This window comes from Cervus canadensis, chromosome 5, assembly GCF_019320065.1.
Source record: "Cervus canadensis isolate Bull #8, Minnesota chromosome 5, ASM1932006v1, whole genome shotgun sequence".
In the NCBI taxonomy this organism is placed as follows: domain Eukaryota; kingdom Metazoa; phylum Chordata; class Mammalia; order Artiodactyla; family Cervidae; genus Cervus; species Cervus canadensis.
The window spans coordinates 14,976,563-14,997,368 of NC_057390.1; the positions used below are offsets into that span (position 1 = coordinate 14,976,563).

The window sequence follows — 20,806 nt, forward strand, 5'->3', positions numbered from 1 at the left end:
ATGTTTGGTGGGGTGGGGTCAGGCAAAAACCACCCTTCCCTTCTCTGCCTGTGAGGCTGGGTTGGGGGCTGAGAATCAGCATGCGTGCTTGCAGGTGAGATGGGCATGGGGCAGGGGCAGTATCCTGGAAGTGGGGGACTGAGTCTCTTCTCCAGGGCTCTTGGGGGTGGATGTTCCAGACCTTTCTGTCCTGCCAACTGGAGGAAGTACAAATAATCAAAATCATAAAGTGAGGTCCTGCCATGACATTAAAAAAAAAACCATTCCCAGCACTGTCCCGCTCTGGCCCACTCCACGCCAGCTGGGCTGACCGCTTTGGAGACATCACATTAGATTTTGTCCTTCCCTCCTGGAACTGCAGTTGTTGTTTAGTCACTAAGTTGTGTCCAACTCTTTTGTGACCCCATGACTGTAGCCCGCCAGGCTCCTCTGTCCGTGGAATTTCCCAGGCAAGAATATTGGTGTTAGTCACTCAGTTGTGTCCAACTTTGCGACCTCATGGACTGTAGCTCACCAGACTCCTCTGTTCATGGGATTCTCCAGCCAAGAATATGGGGAGTGGGTTTCCATTTCCTTCTCCAGGGGATCTTCCTGACCCAGGGATCAAACTTAGGTCTCCTGCATTGCAGGCCGATTTTTGATCATCTGGGCACCAGGCCATTTCCTTCTTCGGGGGATCTTCCCGCCCCAGGGATTGAACCCTTGTCTTCATTGGCAGGTGAATTCTTTATCTCTGAACCACCAGGGAAGCCCAGAATTGCAATAAAATAATAAAAGCTAGTCATTTTGGTGGGCTTCCTGGGTTCCAGACCCTGTTGCTGCTTGCTTGATGTTGAGGTTGGGTCTGTTCTATGAAGTTGCATCATTCGTGCATTTAATGAGCTTGAATTAACTATACGTGTTTGGCAGAGGGGGAGAGATGTTGTTTAAACAAAGAAATGGTGGCTTGTTAAATGCAGAAAGACATACTGAGAGACAGTGTGTGGTCCATACTAAGTAAATTTGCAAGCGTTATTTTTGAGTACAGGTGATTGTCATCTCAAGCCCTGACTTCAATCTCTGCCTCACTCCTTCCCAAAGATGAGACTTCTTTCCCCATCTGCATTTTACACATGTTGAAATCGAAGCTTCTCGTGGCTAGTAAGCGATGGAACTCAGATTTAAACCTAGGCCTTTTGAGTCCAAAGTGCGTGCTCTTCTCCAGTACCGGGAGCTGCTATAATCTACGAAGTTGTGCAGCTGGATGATGGAGGGAACAGAGCCGACATGAGGAGCTGTGGGAATGGGTTGCTTGATTCAGGAGAAGAGAAGTCACAGGCGGGATGGTGGAGCTTCAATACTATGGAAAGGGGAGTTGATGAATGAAAGCTGTGGGCAGGCACATTTTAACACAGAAAAGCCTTTTTAAGATAGAGCTGGTCAAAGATGAGCTGGACTGTTTACTGTGTGGAGGACTGTATGGAAAGTGCTGTATTGAGATTTAATTCACATATCATCTAATTCTCCCACATACAGTGTACAGTAGTTTTTTTTTTTTTTTGAGTGTGTGTGTATTATTTTAAATATTGTGGTAAAGTATATATAACATAAAATTTGTAGAATAGTATTCAGTTGTGGCTACTGTTATCAAAGATGAGTGTTTTTCTGCACTGGTAACTTTGCCAGGAAATCACTGGAGAAAGCCGTTGTTGTCTTTGATCGTCTTCGGTACTTGGGAATGCATAGATGCAGAGGCCTGTGCGTCATCTTCTCCCTTCCTCGTAGGCTTCAGGAGGCTGTTAATCACAACTATGCTCATTTTTATTTTGAAGACTTGATTACACAACCACAGATTTTAATGCAGGGTAATTTAGCATGATAGAATTAGCAGAAGCCCTGGAATGAGAGATAATGACTCTTCTTCAGGAAGATTGTTTCTATTTCTATTTATGCCTCTGAGACAAATTATCCTAATACTCAGTGGCTTAAAACAAACACCGTCATTTATTTACTCATGGTTTTGCAATTTGGCAGGGCTCAGTAGGGACAGCCTGTCTCCATACCACATGGCATCAGCTGGAACACTCCCACGACTGGCAAGACGATGCTGGGTGTTGGTTGAGAGCTTAGCAGGGGCTGTTGGTTGAGAACCTCGGTTCTCTTCCATGTGGGCCTCTTTCCTTGGTTGCTTGGGCTTCCCCATGACATGGCAGCTAGGTTTCAAGAGGGAGGAAGTATTGCTTGCTGGCTTTTTCAAGCCTGGGCTGGGAGGCTCTCAGCAGGGCACTTCTGCATTTTTTTTTGTAGAATAGTTATAGACCCCGGCTTCCCAGGTGGCTCAGCTGCAAAGAATCCGCCTGCAATGTAGGAGAGTCATGTTTGATCCCTGGCTCGGGAAGATTCCCTGGAGGAGGAAATAGCAACCCATTCCATTATTTTTGCCTGGGAAAGCCATGGACAGAGGAGGCTGGTGGGCTACAGTCCATGGGATCACAAAGAGTTGGACTTGACTTAGCGACTGAAACAACACGTCATAGACCCAGCCTCATACTCAACAAGGAGAGACGTAAGAGTCACCTTTTGATGGGAGAAGAAGCATGTGCTGATAGGAAGGGATAGATTTGGGACTATTTTTAGGAAGTATCTATCACCAAAAACACTTGTAAATGTCACTGATGCCTGAGCATCTCTGTAGAACACAAACATTTTCTCTTTCTCATTCTAACTCCACAGAAGCCTACCCCTAATTGTGGTATGAACTGGTGATGACAAATAACGGGAAGAAATCTAAGAATAAAAATGAGTACTAGGAATACATGATCTTTAGGGGATTGTGGCTTGAGAATAGTGACTATAACCAGTCTGTTAAACGGGCAGTTGTGAGACATTCGTGATTGCATTTTTCACACTTTGAGATTAAAATCTCTACTTCCAGAATTGTATAAAGTTTCTTTATTTTCTTTCTCTTAATTATGTTTTTTCAGAATTGACTAGCAGGAAATTTAGTGATTCTACCTTGTAAGAAAACAGAAACAAAATTACTACTAAAACAAGTAGGTTATTCATGGCATATTTTGAAACAAAAATAATTACTTGGATTAAGTCTTGGAAAACGTATGGTTTTTTAATTTATGGTTTATTTTCTTGGAAAATACAAAACATTACGAAGTTGGGAAGAGTAACACCCTATGAACATCATCCATTGTTTAACACTTGTGGCTTCGTGTTTTAGGTGGAATGGTTTATTTTATTTATTTATTTTTTGAATGGTTTATTTTAAAGTTGACAGCTTTAACAGAAAGATCATTCTTGTTGATTTCTGTCCTAATAGTTATGTAAATTTCTCTTTGTTTGCTGATTATCCATTTCTTTTCAGTTCTGAGATGATCAGCTGTTAAGGAAGCTACTTAGAGTGATTCAGTAAAAAAAAAAAAAAAAAAAAATTTAAATGCATGTGGAAGGAAGGCCCAGTATATGACTAAATGGAGCATTTTACATTCACAATGTTTACTAAAATAATTGCTTTATTCCGAAGGATGTCAGAAATGAGAAATGCTATTTAAACAATTTTAATTTTGTGTATTCAAGTTTTGAAAACAGAGCTTTGCTTGTTCTTTTCAACTGCTTGCTGATGGGTCCTTGTTGTCCATAGTTCTATTTCAGCTTCAATTCTGAAAATGGTTGTATCACATTTCACAATGATAGAGCTAGTAGCCATAGGGCTAAGTGTTTGCAAATAACCTCATCTGTTTTGCTTCTTCCTTCCATTTAGAGGCATGGCCTGGTATTTCACAGTGAGGCTTCAACTGTTGCTCCCATTTGGGGTTTTAGAGCCTAATTATTGTGATCCCTGTAGCTGGGGCCGTGTCCACAGTCCACTGAATGTTTGTGTTCTACAATGATGCTCGGGCATCAGTGACATTTACAAGTGTTTTTATTTTAGCAAGGAGAGCCTTTGGCATGCCCTGGATTGTATCTCTTCCAGGGTGTTCCCATCCTTGGTCACATAATACTCTTAATTTACCTAAAGGAATGCTGTCAAAATAAATGGTAATTTTTAAAGGCTCTGTCTCACTCATGTAGCTATTATTCTTTTTTCAGTTGAGAAAATTTGTTTGGAAATACGAGTCTTGAGCATGGTAACAACCATGTAATATTTTATTTTAGATTGATGCTCTTTATCGCTTTTTTGCCTCCCACAGCTTTATTCTGAATGGTTAAATGTGGGAAAGAAAGGGGAAAAAGGTAACTTATTATGTTTGATTCAGTGTGAAAGGCTGTCTTGCATAAATTTAAAATTCCAATGGTAGAAATAAAATTCTATCCCAGATATAGATGTGACCTGCTTTTCAAAAGCTTCCTTAAAGGCTATTTTGGGGTGTGTGTGGGATGAATTTGATGCGTGGAATAATAATAATAGCTGACACCTGTCAAATGCTACTCTGAAGCAGGCCCTGTCCCAGAGCTTTGTGTGTGTGCATTTACTTAATTCATCAGAAACCCCCTTTAAAAAAAAAATCACTCCCATTTTACAGATGGGAAAACTGAGATGCAAAAAAAGGTAATGGAAATATACCCAGGGGCACACAGCTAGCCAGTGTCTGAACTGGGCTTGGTATGGGCTGCCTGACTTTAGTGGGCTCTTTACTTCTAGCTTCCTAATCAGAGTAAAGTTATGTTTTCTGTGTTAGTTTTTTTTTTTTTTTTACCTTTACTTTAATCCAAATTTCAGATACATGATTCTCAAGTTGGCAGTTGTTTAGGCCTTATAAATCTTGGTTTTTTATTTCTATGATTTTCAGAAAAGCTGCTCTGCATTTTTGGTTGATGAAAATAAAAAGCTTTTTAAACAGGTTAAACATGTAAATAATAATGCTAGACATATTGCCCAATCATTACCAAGTTTGTTAAGAATAAGTTTCAAAGTAAAAATAATGTATGTTTCAGTATCATACATTTACCATAAAATCTAGTATATGATACTCCATCTCATATATTGTTTAGATTGTAGGATTTACACCCCTTAAATATTTAAGTATGTTTAAATTAGCCATTAAGTGAATTAACATTTTTTTCTTGATAAAGTATGATATTTGCCATGCTGTGAAGGCCATCGTAGCAAATATGGAAAGTATAATATGGTATAAGTAATCACTTATAATTTTACCACTCCTAGGATTGTAATTCACGTTAGCATTTAAATATATTTTTCTTCCAGCCTGCCTTCACATGTTCATTCATTCTGCAGTTAGTTATTATCTTCTTTGAGTTACACCAGACATTAAGTTATTATCTTCTTTGAGTCAGACATTATTTTAGGTCCAAGGGAAAAAGCAGCTACCAAAATAGTCTTCTTCCCTGTGGAGCTGATATTTTAGTGGGAAACAATGAATAGATAAATAATATAATGTAGGGTTAGGGATAAGTGCTTTGAAGAAAAATGAAGCGGACTAATCGAGGCCTATACATTGCTGTTTGGAGCAGATAGTCACAGGGAGGCTGAGTGATGTGAGGAAGGTAGCCCGTGAGTATCTGCGGAAGCTTGTTACAGGCAGATGCAAGGGCCCTGTGGTGTAAGCAGGCACTGTCTGCCAGGGGCGAGCCAGGAAGCCAGTGTGACAGGGGTATGGTGCGCAAGGTTAGGAAGTGACTGTGAAAATAAACGCTTTGCGTTTTACCGAGTGAGATGGAAGCCTTCGGAGGGTTTGGAGCAGAGGAGGGGGTGTGGTCTGACTGGATTCTACAGGATTCCTCTGGTTGCTCTGGTGAGAATAGATTTCAGGGGACAAGGTGGCTGGGAGAAGGGTTTGAGGGCAGGTGGTGAGACGTGCATAGAAGGAAGACTTGCGAAAACAGCTTCTAGGAGCCAAGGAATGCCCAAGGCCACTAGAAGCTGGGAGAAAGCAACCAGACAGCCCTCAGAAAGGACCACCGCCTCCAACACCTCGATTTCAGACTTCTAACCAGTGACTCTCTCTTGTCTAAAGCATGTATTTTGTCATGTTTCGTTGTAGCAGCCCTAGAAAACTAATGTGCTTGGTGAGCAACTTGGCAAATGGTGGTGCCCTTTTTTGGTTTTCTTTTGTTTTGGAACAGTTGATTAACAATGTTGTGGTAGTTTCAGGTGTGTGGCAAGATGATTCAGTTGTACATATACATGTATCTGTTCTTTTAAATCACTGCAGATGGCGACTGCAGCCATGAAATTAAAAGACGCTTACTCCTTGGAAGGAAAGTTTTAACCAACCTAGATAGCATATTAAAAAGCAGAGACATTACTTTGCCAACAAAGAACCGTCTAGTCAAGGCTATGGTTTTTTTCAGTGGTCATGTATGGATGTGAGAGTTGGACTATAAAGAAAGCTGAGCGCTGAAAAATTGATGTTTTTGAACTGTGGAGTTGGAGAAGACTCTTGAGAGTCCCTTGGACTGCAAGGAGATCCAACCTGTCTATCCTGAAGGATATCAGTCCTGGGTGTTCATTGGAAGGACTGATGCTGAAGCTGAAACTCCAATCCTTTGGCCACCTCATGCGGAGAGTTGACTCATTGGAAAAGACCCTGATGCTGGGAGGGATTGGGGGCAGGAGGAGAAGGGGATGACAGAGGATGAGATGGCTGGATGGCATCACCGACTCAATGGACATGAGTTTGGGTAAACTCCGGGAGTTGGTGATGGACAGGGAGGCCTGGCGTGCTGCAATTCATGGGGGTGGAAAGAGTCGGACATGGCTGAGTGAACGAACTGAACTGATTCTTTTAAAAATTCTTTTCCCATTTAGATTGGTATATAATTATTTTTGATTTATTTTTAGTTGGAGGAAAACGATTTTACAGCGTTGTGTTGGTTTCTGCAATGCAACAACACAAATCAGTCATAATTATACATACATCACCCCCCTCTACAGTAGATATCACCTCCCTCTAAGGTGGTTCCTTTTAACGAGATGAATGCTGAGGAGGAGCTGGTTGTGCTGTATGCGTTCAGCAGAGGCGGGCAGGAATCAGGATGTGCTAAATTTGAGCATCTGGTAGACATCCACTCAGAGCTGTCGAGGAGGTAGTTGGACGTGGAAATGTGGAGTTCAGATAGAAGGACAGGGCCTGAGGTCTAAATTAGGGCCCAGTTTAAATGGAAATCAGAGCCACATGACTGAATGAGGTCATCAGAAGAAGGGCCCAAGGACCAAGAAAGCCCTGGGAAATGTCAACATGGAGAGATCAGAAAGGGAAAGGGGAGCCGGAGGGAGACTGTGAAGGTTGATGGTGAGGTTGGCAGAGGCTGGTGGGGTGTCTCAGCCAAGGGAAGAAGGTAGTGAGGGAGGAGGGACTGGTCCATTGATGCTCTTGGTGGAGAAGGGAGAAGGCCATGGGACTGGCAGCCAGGAGGTTACTCGTGAGTGTGACTCAGTGGATAGGCAGAGGTGCAAGGCTGACTGGAGTGTGTTGTGGAGAGAGTGGAAGGTTATTTACTTATTTTTTTAATCTTGGCATTACTTCATAAGCATTATCCCAAGTCATTAAAAAGTTTTTAGGACATTGTTTTTGATGACTTCATCACATTTCATGATTTTTGTCTCTCCTTTGTTTTTACAGGTAGGTTATTTCTTTTCTTTCTCTCTCTCTCTTTTTTTTAACCACTGTATTGATTGTAATACTGCAGTGGACAGATTTGAATAGAAAATTTCCTGGATTAGTAATGATGAAATACAAATAGCATGAGTGTTCTGAGGGCTTAATCTTAAATACGGCTGATCACTTTATAGATTGTACCGTGGACACCCCCTCGGCAGTGTAGGAGCTGGCTTGGCTTACACCTGTCTTCTGTATGCTAGTACAGAGTTGACCAGAACATTCACAACAGTGTTAAGTTACAGTGGTGACAATGGACATTAATGTTTCTTTTCCTGTTTTACAGGGTAATGTCTCTGCCGGTTACATTAAATCGTACTAGGTCAGCGTTCTGGACACATATGTTGAAGAATATATGTTAATTCCTTCCCTCTCCCCTGAACCCTATCTCTTATGAAGAGTCAGTCTGCAACCAGTAGAGTCGAGTTGCATTTTGCTTCTTGATGGCTTGTGGCAGGTTTCACCATTTGGCCCCATACTCTGGGATTGGGCAGATGAGTTATTTATTTCTCTCAGCTTTCAGATCTGATAGTAAGTTCATGATCTCAGTGAGGTCTTTCCTAATACCCTAAATCCCCTAGGGATAGGTCCCCGCTGCACGGTATTTATTCTTCCCTTTCTGAAATGTTTGTTATAATTATAATCACTTTTTCTGTTGGTCCGCTGGCTGGGCTGTGAGTTCCACTGGGCAGAGATAGTGTTTTCTTATCTATAGTTCTAGTCATGGGGCGTGTGATGGCGCCTGGTGCAACCTGGAGTGCAGAATTGTCACTCAGGAGTCACTCAGAATTGTCACTTCATTGAGTGAGGGTCTGAAGCACAGGTCAGACTTAGAACTGACCCCAGGGCACCCAGCTGGGGAGGCAGGGAGGGGTTCAGACTCAGGTCTGTGGGACGTTGAGTCCACCTTCACGTCACCCCACTGCCGGCTTCCATCGTAGGTGGATTTTACATCTCCTCAAGGGGACAAACCATTCTGAGAATTGCCTGTATCCTTTTTAATCCCTTGAATATAATTTTGAAAATATTGGTTGATTTCCCACTTGCTTGCTTAGTTGCTTCAGTTGTGTCCAACTCTCTGTGGCCCTGTGGACCATGGCCTGCCAGGCTCCTCTGTCCATGGGATTCTCCAGGCAAGAATACTGGAGTGGGTTGCCGTTTCCTTCTCCAGATTTTTCACTTAGGGCCCTTCATTTCTCATTTCTTCCATACCTTTATTATTCCAACATATAACTGTATGGTGAAGTTTTATGTATACATACACACATACATATATATATATATATATACTTGTCTGTCTTCCATACTGGTTTCTGATCTCCGTGAGAGCAGGAAATTTGTCTTCTCCGTCTTTTAATCCACACTTCTTGGCTCAGTGTTAGCATGTAAGGGGGAAGGGCTCAATGTTTGAATAATGAATGGAGAGAGATATGGTATTAAAACAGATCAAAGATTTATTATTTAGAAATTTATGGTCTCCCTATAATGAATTATGACAATGTCATTTGTAATTATACTTTACATGTGCGTAATAGTTTAGTTTGTAAAACCCGAGATTTGTCAGGAACTTGTTTGTCATGTCGTGTGTTGTTACTCACTCAGTTATGTCCAACTCTTTGAGACCCCGTGGACTGTAGCCCACCAGGCTCCTCTGTCCCAGGCAAGAGTACTGGAGTGGGTTGCCGTTTCCTTCTCCAGGGGATCTTCCAGACCCAGGGACTGAACCCACGCCTCCTATGTCTCCTGCATTGGCAGGTGGATTCCTTACTGTCTAAGCCACTGGGGAAGCCCTGTGTCTATTACCCATGTGTACGAGTGTTAGTACACACAATAAAATTATGCTATTTTCAGAGAAGATGCTTAACTAATGACCGAATAGCAAAATAACCTTGTGTTTTCAATACATTTTAATAATAACACTTAAAAACTTACAGTATCACTTTATAATTCTAATTTTGAAAGGTTATATAATACCATCCTTTACTCAATCTATATGCTGCTTTTGCATTTTTCATTGGTATAAATAACACTGCTGTGGACAGCTGGGCATAAGTGTGTGTATAGTTATTTTCTTTTTTAAACTATTTTCTTAGGGTAAATTTCTAGAAATGAAGCTACCAAAATAGCCTGAAACATATTGTTGAAGTGCTTTCTAAAAGGCTTGTATCATTTTACTACCCTTTATTACACTTTGTATTAATATTCTACATGTCTTTTTTAAAAAATGCAAAGTAGCCATAATATTGTACATCCTTGGTTTAGTTGGCATTTCTTTTGATGACTTTGTTAATTTAGACAGTATACCACAGGTTTACTTACTAATTGTATTTTATTTTGTCTCAATTGTCTACTTCTGGCCTTTTTTCACCTTTTCAATTTTGGTCTTAATTTGTTAAAGGCAGCTTTTGTTAATTCTTCCTACATAGTACCATTTTCTGAAAATTTTCTGGTTTTTCTTCATTTTTCTTATGCTATTTTAAATGAAATATTTACATAGTAAAAACTTGTAGGTCCTTAACTTTATTTTCTTTTTCACTGACTTAAAAAAACAAACAACAAAACTTCATAAAACAGCAGTAATAAGACCAGAAACAGAACTCATAAAAATTGCTGGCGGTTTTTTCATTACGTAACTTATGACTTAATTATTATACTCTGTGAATGATTTCACAGTTATTGGTGGCATCAGGAGGAGTGTGCTTGGCCTAGGCCGACCATCTATTTTAAATTAAATCACATGGTAACAAGCTTCTCCTGCTGAACTCACGCTTCCAGAACCTCCACCCTCCAGAATACAGCTCCCGGGGTATTAGGCAGACGAGGGCTCAGTCCTTGACATAAAGGCAATGAAGTCTTTATAAAGCCCTGAGATTCTTCACACAACTTTTGGGTCTCATATATTCCATGTAATTTGTGCTGTGCTCAGCCATCTGACTATCTGCTTGGTTAAGTTGTCTCTTGAGAGTAGATTGGAAAAGCAAACAGCCTAGAAAGGCAGGGGAGAGATCCTGAGTTGAAGAGCAGGGCACTCTGAAAGCACACACACACACTTTTCATAGAGCTGTCCAAAACCTATGAGTTAGTAAATGTCTTGGTGCTTGATTCACCTATGTAAAGCATTTGATTTTGTGGAACTCTTCATTATTCCACAAGTCTGGATAGAAAAGGTGTTGGGGTTTATACTATTGTTTTTTGCTCCTTAGGGATTTTGGAGGAAGCTGACCCAGAGACACTCACCATGAAAGTGCAGCGTTTTGTTTAAGTTTGGCACAAGGGGCATACAGAATAAGAGCAGACGAAAATGTGTGACCTCATCCTATGAGTCTTGTGATCTGATATCACTTAGTGTTATTGAATGACTTCAAAGGGCAGCTGGGAATTACTGTGAAGACACACACACAGCAAAGCAGTTTCTCACCTGCTGTCTCTGATCACAGGAGACACAGTTAGACTTACATTTCTCCCTGGGACATATGCAGTCGACATGCTGTAACTTGCTTGGAGTTAGGCAAGGGGCAGAGATTCACTCTGTTTGCCCTGTGTGGGCTGGGACGGGTTTTAAATATAACTAAGAGCTACTTTTTTAGAATTAAGAGCAATAGAGCTTGAGGTTCAGGGCACGGGACACTTCCTAAAAATACAGTCACTAAACTTTTAAAGAACATTAGGATCAGCTTGTCAAACTGGAGTAGGATTCAAATGTAGGAAGAAATCTGAGAGGATTTACTGTTTGGAGCAAAAATTGAGGATTTGTTTCAAAAGATGAGTGTTTTCCTAAGACCGTCTCTGTGGCCACAGTGGGGAGGCATTTTATGGTCCATTCTTCTCACCCAGGTCTTGATGTGGGCTTTCCGCAAGCCCACTGTGTGCACACTGGGTTCATTATTGTCGTGTTGGGCTTCCCGGGTGGCTTAGAGGTAAAGAATCCACCTGCCAAGCAGGAGATGCAAGAGGCTCTGGTTTGATCCCTGGGTCAGGAAGATCCCCTGGAGTAGGAAATGGCAACCCGCTCTAGTATTATTGCCTGGAAGATTCCATGGACAGAGGAGCCTGGTGGGCTACAGTCCAGGGGGTCGCAAAGAGTCGGACACGACTGAGCAGAGCACCGAACTGTGATGTTGGCAGTTTCTGCTCCTTTGACCAACCTCATCCCCGTGATCACCCTTTCACCCCATGATTAAGAATCAGGTTTTAACTGTCTTCAATTCTCAATTGCCTTTTGTTGGCTTATTTTTTTTAAAAATTATTTTGATTTTGAAAAAATTTTGTAAAGTATACAGGAAAGTAAAAAGAGTACAGTAGTTAGCACCTGTGTATCTACTACCAACAGCTAACACCCGTTGTCATATTTTCTATACATACTTTTTTTTAAATAATGTGGGCCAATTTTAAAGTCTTTATTGAATTTGTTATAGTATTGCTTCTGTGTTTCGGTGTTTTGGCCATGAGACATGTGGGATCTTAGCCCCCCGACCAGGAATTGAACCTGCATCTCCTGCACTGGAAAGCAAAGCCTTCACTGCTGGACCACCAGGGAAGTCCCCCATCTTTTTATTTTTTAAAGAAAAAAAATTCCAATAAAGTGACCTATTTCCTTCTCTGGAATTGTTCCATATCCTTCCCTGAGGTGTCATGGTTATGAATTTAGTGGGAATCCAATACATATTTTAATGCGTTCGTTGATTTCATATGTATCCTTAAAAACAAGGAGTAGTGATTTATGTCTTTAAAAATTACATGAACAGTATTATAGTATCATATAAAGAATAGTACTACAAAGTAGCATTTTATAATTACTTTCTTCAGTCAACATTATTTTCACAAGGTTCATCCATGTTGCTTGGCGTATAGATCTAGATCATGATTTTAACTGCTGTAAACAATTCCATATATGAATATACCACAGTTTATCAATTCATCTGTCAGTGTCACTATTTTCCTACTAATTGGTATGTATGTCTGCTTGAGCAAATGACAGCCTAGAAGTGAAATTGCTAGGCGTTAGGGTTTTCACATCATAACCTTACTAAACGTTGCCGTATTGCTTCTCACAGAGGTGAGTATCCTATACACCTCCATGAACAGTATATGAGTTTCCATTACCCAGTATCTTTGCTAACACTTGGTGGTAACAGACTTATTGTGTCTCTTGAGTGTGGAATTGCATCTCAGTGTTGTTTTGATCTGCAGTTCTCTGATAATTGGAGAGGCTGTGTATCTTTTCGCATGTATTTTACATTTCACCATCTTTGACTAGCCAGCTCACATCCTTTGTCCATCTTTTGCTTTGTTTTTCCTATCTATTTTTAGGAATTCTTGATATATCTGGTTATTAGTCCTTTGTTAAATATATTGCGAGGGTCTTCTTTTTGTCATTTGTTCTTCAGTGTTTTGTATGGTGTCTTTTAAGTTTTAATACAGTCAAGTTCATCAATCCTTTTGGATTTTTACTTACTGTTTTCACATTTGAGAAATTCATCCTTATCCCAAATCATAAAGATATTCTGTCATATTTTCTCTTGAGTTTTATAGATCTAGAATGCATGGGCCTCCCAGGTGGTGCTAGTGATAAGGAACCTGCCTGCCAGTGCAGGAGACAGAAGAACTTTGGGTTCGATCCCTGGGTTGGGAAGATCTCCTGGAAGAGGGCATGGCAACCCACTCCAGTATTCTTGCCTGGAGAATCCCATGGACAGAGGAGCCTGGCGGGCTACAGTCCATGGGGTCGCACAGAGTTGAACGCAACTGAAGGCCTTGGAACACACCAGAATGCATACTCCTATGTTGGGTAGGGATCTAGTTTTGGTTTTTTCAGATGGGTGGCTCTTTCTTTTTCAACACCATTTATTTAGTCCATTTTTTTACGGGGTTGTAGTATCTCCTGCATCATGTTTCAAGCCTCCATTTATATATGAGTCTGTTTCTAAGCTTTCTGTTAAATTTAATTGATCTGTTTCTCTCTCTTTGAACAAGTACTGCATTCTTATCTGCTATTATAGTTTGTAGAATCTCTTGATTATCTACATAACCACTTAGATAAACTGAAATAATGTTACATTTGTTTCATTTTAGGTCTTTTATTTTTTTTCCTTGTTTTACCATGGGACTTACAGTATAACATCAACTATAGAGGCTATTGTGGGCATTTAGACTTGTTTCCAGCTATAATAGAAACGTTTCTACAATTTCCACATAATATTTGCTGTAGGTTTTGGTATCCTCTTTGGTATGTGGGGGGCTTCCCTGGTAGCTCAGATGGTAAAGTGTTTGCCTACCACGCGGGAGACCTGGGTTCGATCCCTGGATTGGGAAGATCCCCTGGACAAGGAAATGGCAACCCACTCCAGTACTCTTGCCTGGAAAATCCCATGGATGGAGGAGCCTGGTAGGCTACAGTCCATGGGGTTGCAAAGAGTTGGACACTGAGCGACTTCACTTCACTTGGGATTTGCTGTAGGTATTGTTTACCAGAACAAGGAAATCCTTCTGTATTCCTAGTTGTCTTAACAGTTTTTGTTTGTTATTATGAATAAGTGATGAATTTCATTGGAAAATATTTGCCTTCACCGAGACAAGTTCTCATTTAATTTTTTAATGTGGGGAATTCCATGGAAAGAGTGGCTGACATCCTTATATTTCTTGAATTAATTTGGTTTGGAAATAGTGTTGTATTAGATTTACTAATTTTTTTTTAGGAATTGTGCATCTATATATTCTTAACTGTGATTTGTGTGTGAGTTTTCATTTGTGTATGATTCTTTGTGTCTGTGTACAGTTCTTGCCTGGTTTTGATATTGAGGTTTTACTTTTAAAGGGAGTCGAGTTCTGGGGTCTGTACTGAATGTCCTGACTCTGGCAGCGTACAGGTCTTGGGTGGTTTATTGCACTCTATGCCTGTGCAGCTCAGTATCAGGTGAAGACTCCAGGACTCTCCGCAGATCTCTCCTGTCCAGGACTCTGCGTGCAGATCCCAGCCACTCAGCCTTTATCACACTGTGCGTGGTGATCCTTGCTGCATAGTGGTCAACCGAGTGCCTCCTGCAGGCGGTTACAGTGATCCTAGGGCTCCCCTCTTGATGCCCTTGTCTTAGGATTCACAGTCTTCTCTTGCCAGTTGTCTGGTATCTGACAACAGTTGTCTTATGTCTTTCATCCAGTTTTCTAGCTGTCATGGCAAAAAGGCTTGTTTGGTAACAGTTATTCCATCATGCCCAGCTGTGGAAGTCTGTTTCTTTAATCTAAAAAAAGTCTTTAAAAATGATTGTTCTGTTTGGAATGGGAGATGTGGTAGAGGTTAACTCACTGTGCTTATCTTGAGCAGAAGTCCTTTTATTGGATTATCTACTTAATAAATTGTGGGCTTCCTCCATTTCTAATCCCTTTTCACAAAAAAAAGTTTTCAGAAGCTTTTTTCCAACTTCACCTGAATGTCTTAGGCTAATTCTCTTAATGCACTTTTTTTTTTCATTTATTTTTATTAGTTGGAGGCTAATTACTTTACAGTATTGTAGTGGTTTTTGTCATACATTGACATGAATCAGCCATGGATTTACATGTATTCCCCATCCCGATCCCCCCTCCCACCTCCCTCTCCACCCGATTCCTCTGGGTCTTCCCAGTGCACTAGGCCCGAGCACTTGTCTCATGCATCCCACCTGGGCTGGCGATCTGTTTCACCCTAGATAATATACATGTTTCGATGCTGTTCTCTTGAAACATCCCACCCTCGCCTTCTCCCACAGAGTCCAAAAGTCTGTTCTGTACATCTGTGTCTCTTTTTCTGTTTTGCATATAGGGTTATCATTACCATCTTTCTAAATTCCATATATATGCGTTAGTGTGCTGTATTGGTCTTTATCTTTCTGGCTTACTTCACTCTGGTTTAGTACCTTATCACAGCTCCCATCAGCCCTTTGTGATCTTTTCTTGTGAGTTCATGACCAGTTTCAGAGGGTTCCTCCCATTCAGAGTTTTTCTAGAATGGTTGAATCTGAGCTTCTGTAATTGTTTAATATACATGCTGCTAAATGCCACTGCAGGCCGTATATGTTAGCAAAGTATACTTAGATATTAATTTTGATTTAAAAACATCTTTGAAAGCTTGGAGACTGACTGAATAACTGGTAAACCACATCCAGGGGTGTAGATGTTATTATGGGCCCACTTATTATCTTCCTTTTATAGATGTCCTGAAGTTCCAGCATTCTTGGAAAGAGATGGATCTACTTTGACATCGGTCAGTCAACCAAGATGAGGTTCAGGCTCCCGTCCTTGGGTACAAAAAGTTCTGTCTTAGTCAATTATCTGACCTCATGGTTTGCATTCTAGTTGGGAAATAAAAGAGCTTTGTTAAAAGATGGTTAATATATGTGACCATACAGGTGAGATGTGAAGTGAATGATGAAAATGGCAGGAGGTCAGGGTGAGTGGGCGTTTGGAAAGGACTTCACAGAGAAGCAGGACGTTTCAGATGAATAAGCGCTTGAGGGGCTGGCCCATATTGCGGGACAGGGCACCCTATGTCCAGAGGCAAGAAAGGGTGAGCTTTTGCAGGGGTGGACCGGGGGCGGCGGGTGGTGAGGATGGAAAGAGGGGGGTGGGTTCCAGATGAGGGCCTTGAATGTATCTCCTGGGCAGCTAGAATATGTTGAAAATTTTTAAATGAAGGAGAAAAAATTCAAAAAGCAACTCTTTGGGAAGATGATCAGCAAGTCTGGTAGGACTTTATTCCCTTACCGTCGGGTCTCCTGTTTGGCTGCACATTGCCATCACCAAGGGAGTTAAAAAACCGAAAAACGAAAGTGACCAGTGAGCCCCTTTCCCCAGAGATTCTGATTCAATCAGCCTGGAGTCACACCTGAGTTTTGAGCCAGTGTGAAAGCTCCCCAGGTGATTCTACTGTGCTGCAAAGCCTGAGAACCACTGCCCCACCCGCTGATAAGATCGCCATAGTGTTCACTCATTGTGTGGAACCACAGCTGGCCTGGGCAAATGCAGGATGACTGATGGATAACATTTTTAAAGAACTTCCGTAAGATTTAAAATATTCCACATAGTTCAATACCTCAGTTAGAATAACAGTTTTCTCCAGAAATAGCATTACAGAGAACAAACCAGTGACTACTAGAGGGGAGAGAGGAGGAGGGAGGGACACGTTAGGGGTATGGGCTTAGCAGATAGAAACTAGTGTGTATGAAATAGAGAAGCAACAAGGATATATTGGAGTATAATCTGTAAACATACTAAATATCTGTGCTGACACCTGAAACTCATGTAACATTGTAAGTCAACTATACTTGAATTTAAAAAAATAACAGTTTTCTTGTACACGCCTGCAAATTTTTACACTGATCATGAAGTAGTGACAAATGTATAAATTTTTGAAAGGGACTGATAATTATCTTGAGAATTTAGTAACATGGAAGAATTTTTTAATTTTTTGCTTTAAAAACAGAAGGGCAACATAAAACAGACACAGCCATGAGAGTAAGACTTCAGTAAGCCACTGCAGTGTGAAAACACAAACTTGCAGTGACAAAAATGTAAATTCTCAAAAAAGGTGTTGGGGGAAGACCGCTAGTTTGTGCATCACCTGGCAGGCAGTCAGATGGCTGGGCTCTGGTTTGGGATTTAGCAGGCCAGGGGCCGGCCAAATATGCATTTCTAAAGTGTTTCCAGGTGATGCTGCGGCTTTGTCCAGGCACCACACATTGAGAAGTGACATGTGGGAACCACTATTGCACGAAGTCCAAATGTGGTGGGAAAAACGGCTTGATCAAATGTGGTTGCAGGACGACAGTTTTGCTTTTCATGTCAGGGGAGGGGCTTTTCTTGGCCATTGGGAAATCTGTTCCCTTACCCGCTCCGCCTCCCCGACCCCCGACCCCCGCAGTTTAAGCCAGCCCTACCTATGTGCTCCAGGAGGCCCAAATGGGGAAGGTGGAAGAGAAAATCATCTCATCAGTCTCCTTATTGTCTCTTAAAACTTACTGTGAAAGGATAATATTGTATATATACTATCCTTACTGTGAAAGGATAGTATTGTATATATATGTAACTACTATTATGTAAAGTGTCCTTTTTTGGTGTGAGTTTAAAGGTTTTCTTTGTTTTTTTTTTAATTATTTTTTCCCTGCTCCCCTCATCCTTCCATATGCAAAATTTGAAGAGTCAGAAAAAAAAACAAGGCTACCTTTTATACTTCTAACTCATCCTCCAGACAGCCCCTCGTTGGCTATTCTAGGTGTTTTGGCGGAGATGCCTGTGCTTGGCTTCCACCTAGGTACCAGATTTGTCAGCCACTCCTGCAGCCTTCCTGAGAGATTAGTAGACATTTGCAATACACCTTGGGAGGGAGAAGCGGAAATCATTCTCAGATGTTAAACCGAGACATGTTTCTAATTGAAAGCATGAAGAGAATGTGTACATGAAAGTGCCTGGGGGTGGGGGGTGATCTCTGGCAGAAGCTCAGCTTTGAAAGCCCCGTCCTTTCCCGCTGGTGACCACTATTGCTGTCTCTGGGTGGAGCCCATTTCCATTCCTGTGACGGTCCATAAATAAGCGTGGCTGAGGAGGGACCGATGATCATGTTGGCCAGGAAAGCACGGATAAATTAGACTCCTGAACTCTCGAAGGGCATAGCTTTTTGACTTTGACTTCTAGAATCCTAATATGGAAAGAGCCCTTGGGGACCATTTTAGAAAAGCAGCTACTGCCCTCCTCCTGCCCTGGGACTTGTGTAGGTGCAGAGGCCAAGCTTAAGTAACTCACCCCAGGGTCACCTCGGGAGCTGGCGGCGTTTTTCTTTCCTTTTTTTCCTTTTTTTAAGAATCCTTCTCAACTCTTAGAAAATTTGTCAGCCTGGTATTCTGATGCTTGACAGTTATTTCTTATCATTTGCTATAACTAATAGGAATTATAGGAAAGTAGGAAAAGTATCTTCTCTCTTTTATAGGAAATTAGGGGGTTTCAGGGTTTTTAGGTCTTGGTCATTGGTTCCTCCATGGTTGAGCCTCCTCTGGTGTGTATTCTTCATCTATTTTGTAATTACTTGTAGACTGAATCCTGGGTTTAATTGTATGGGAGGTTTAGTATTGTGATCTGCCTCAGGACAGAGAGTTTAGTCAAAGAGGGCTGATACCAAAAGGCTGGTGTAAATAAATGGTACAAATAAAGAAGGGTCTGAAGGAATCATGTCTGTAGGCCTATGATGTTAATAAAATTTAAGTCATGAGTTTTATGACGTATAACTTCTAAACTCCCAGGGACCTTGCCTGTGATAAAATCCACTCACCTTTCCCGTGACCCATGCCCTGCTAACTTTAAAACTCTGCTTGGCCACAAGTCTGGTGATTCACAGTACATGCATTCATGGGACTTCCATGGCAGTCCAGTGGTATGAGTTTGCCATCCAGTGCAGGGGGTGTATGTTTGATCCCTGATCAGGAAGCTATGATTCCACATGCTTCATGGCCCAAAATCAAAAACATAAAACAGCCACAATATTGTAACAAATTAAATAAGGACCTAAAAATGGTCCATATTAAAAAAACAAAACAAAACAAAAACCCAAAGTAAATGCATCCTAGCTAATAGGAGATAAACAGGTGGTTTCTTTTTGATTGTCTTTTGTTATAAGATTAAGGGTATACTGGCTTTTAAAATATATAATGCATGTATAAAAGTGTATATTAGATGACTTTCAATCTTTCTACCTTTGCTTTTTCTTTCCAAAAAAAAAATAGATTGACTAAATTTCTGAACAGTCACTCCAAGCTTTGATAACTTAATGCCATTACCCTCTTGGGGGGTTTGGGTTTGGGACTGGGCTTCTGTTTTTTTTTTTTTGCCAAGACTTGTTTGGATACCTAAAGTTTAAACTTAAGCCATGGAACATGACTTAAAAAAGGACAGAGTACTTTGTTTTTTCCCCCCTGTATTTCTGATGCATTTCTGAGCAGCAGCTATAGTAAAGTGGTCAAAAATAGGACTTTGGAGCCAGTTCACTTGAATTCATATCCAAGCCCTTTTATTTACTGGTGATTGTGGGACTTTTGGCAAATTTTATAACCCCGTGCCTGATTCTTCATCAGTAAAATGGGGAAAATAAAACATCGCGTTAAATCAGTTGCTGGGGGTGGGGGGGTACATTTGTCAGTATCTAGTAGAACAATGCCTGGCATATATGAAACCATTAATAAATGTTCGCTATTATCATCACCATCATTTCATTGAGGAACAGCCCAGTGCTAGTGGTAAGCATCTGGAAAAATTAGTGAAGTCTGTACTGCTCTCCTTCAAAGTGTGTCTTCTGTTGTCTTCCCACAGCAAGCTGTGTCCCACCATGTCAGAATGGAGGGATGTGTCTCCGACCTCAGCTGTGTGTGTGTAAACCAGGGACCAAGGGCAAAGCCTGTGAGACAACAGCTGCCCAGGACACCTCGCCCCCAGTCTTCGGAGGGCAGAGTCCTGCGGCCGCTTCCTCCTGGGTCCCTCCTGAGCAAGCCGCAAAGCACACTTCATCCAAGAAGGCAGACCTTCTCCCGAGAGTCAGCCCCGTGGCCCAGATGACCTTGACCCTCAAGCCGAAGCCTTCAGTGGGACTCCCCCAGCAGATCCGTTCTCAGTGAGTGTTTTGAACTTGCCTCCAGCTCGAGAGCATCTTAATGTTCTCTTGGATGCATTGCTTTAAATCACTCTTCTTTTCCTGCACAATTTGCAGAAATCGCTCGGATAATAATGTTTTTCCTTAAGATTTTGTGTTTTATGTTTACATATCAAGTCTCTTTAAAATAGTTGATATGTGTCTTTAGCCTCTGCAGGGAAGATTTACCACAAGCATTAAGCAAAGAAGTGGTGAGGATTAAGGGGATCAAGGGTGGAAGGGAATAATATAGTTGTTTGATTATGGTGGAGTTAAAAAAATTCTTTATTTTTTTGAGGTGGGGGGTGCTTTAAAGCTTTTGAAGTCATAATGCAAAAAGAGAAGCGGTGAGTGTAATTTTATAGGTACATGGAGAAGGTGGGAACTCAGCTTTGCACAGAGAAGGGATTCAAATGAAAGTGCATCTTGGGAAAGAGAATTATTCTACCTCGGTAGCAAGTGAAGTGTATCTTCTAGTAAACACCCTGTTTACCTCCCAGTTGCTATGCAGGTCCATTTTTGGTGAATGAGCTTGTGTTTTATTTATAGGAAC

General features: G+C 41.3%; 1 protein-coding gene across 7 annotated transcripts in view; it reads left to right on the top strand.

The window, feature by feature from the left end:
- Window positions 1–20,806, top strand: part of LTBP1 (latent transforming growth factor beta binding protein 1) — a 443,172-nt gene that overhangs the window by 30,232 nt on the left and 392,134 nt on the right. For all 7 annotated transcript variants that reach the window (XM_043468289.1, XM_043468293.1, XM_043468292.1 and 4 more), the window contains exon 3: window positions 19,938–20,235. In XM_043468289.1, the coding sequence (XP_043324224.1) occupies window positions 19,938–20,235 (298 nt within the window). The remainder of the gene's footprint in view (window positions 1–19,937; window positions 20,236–20,806) is intronic.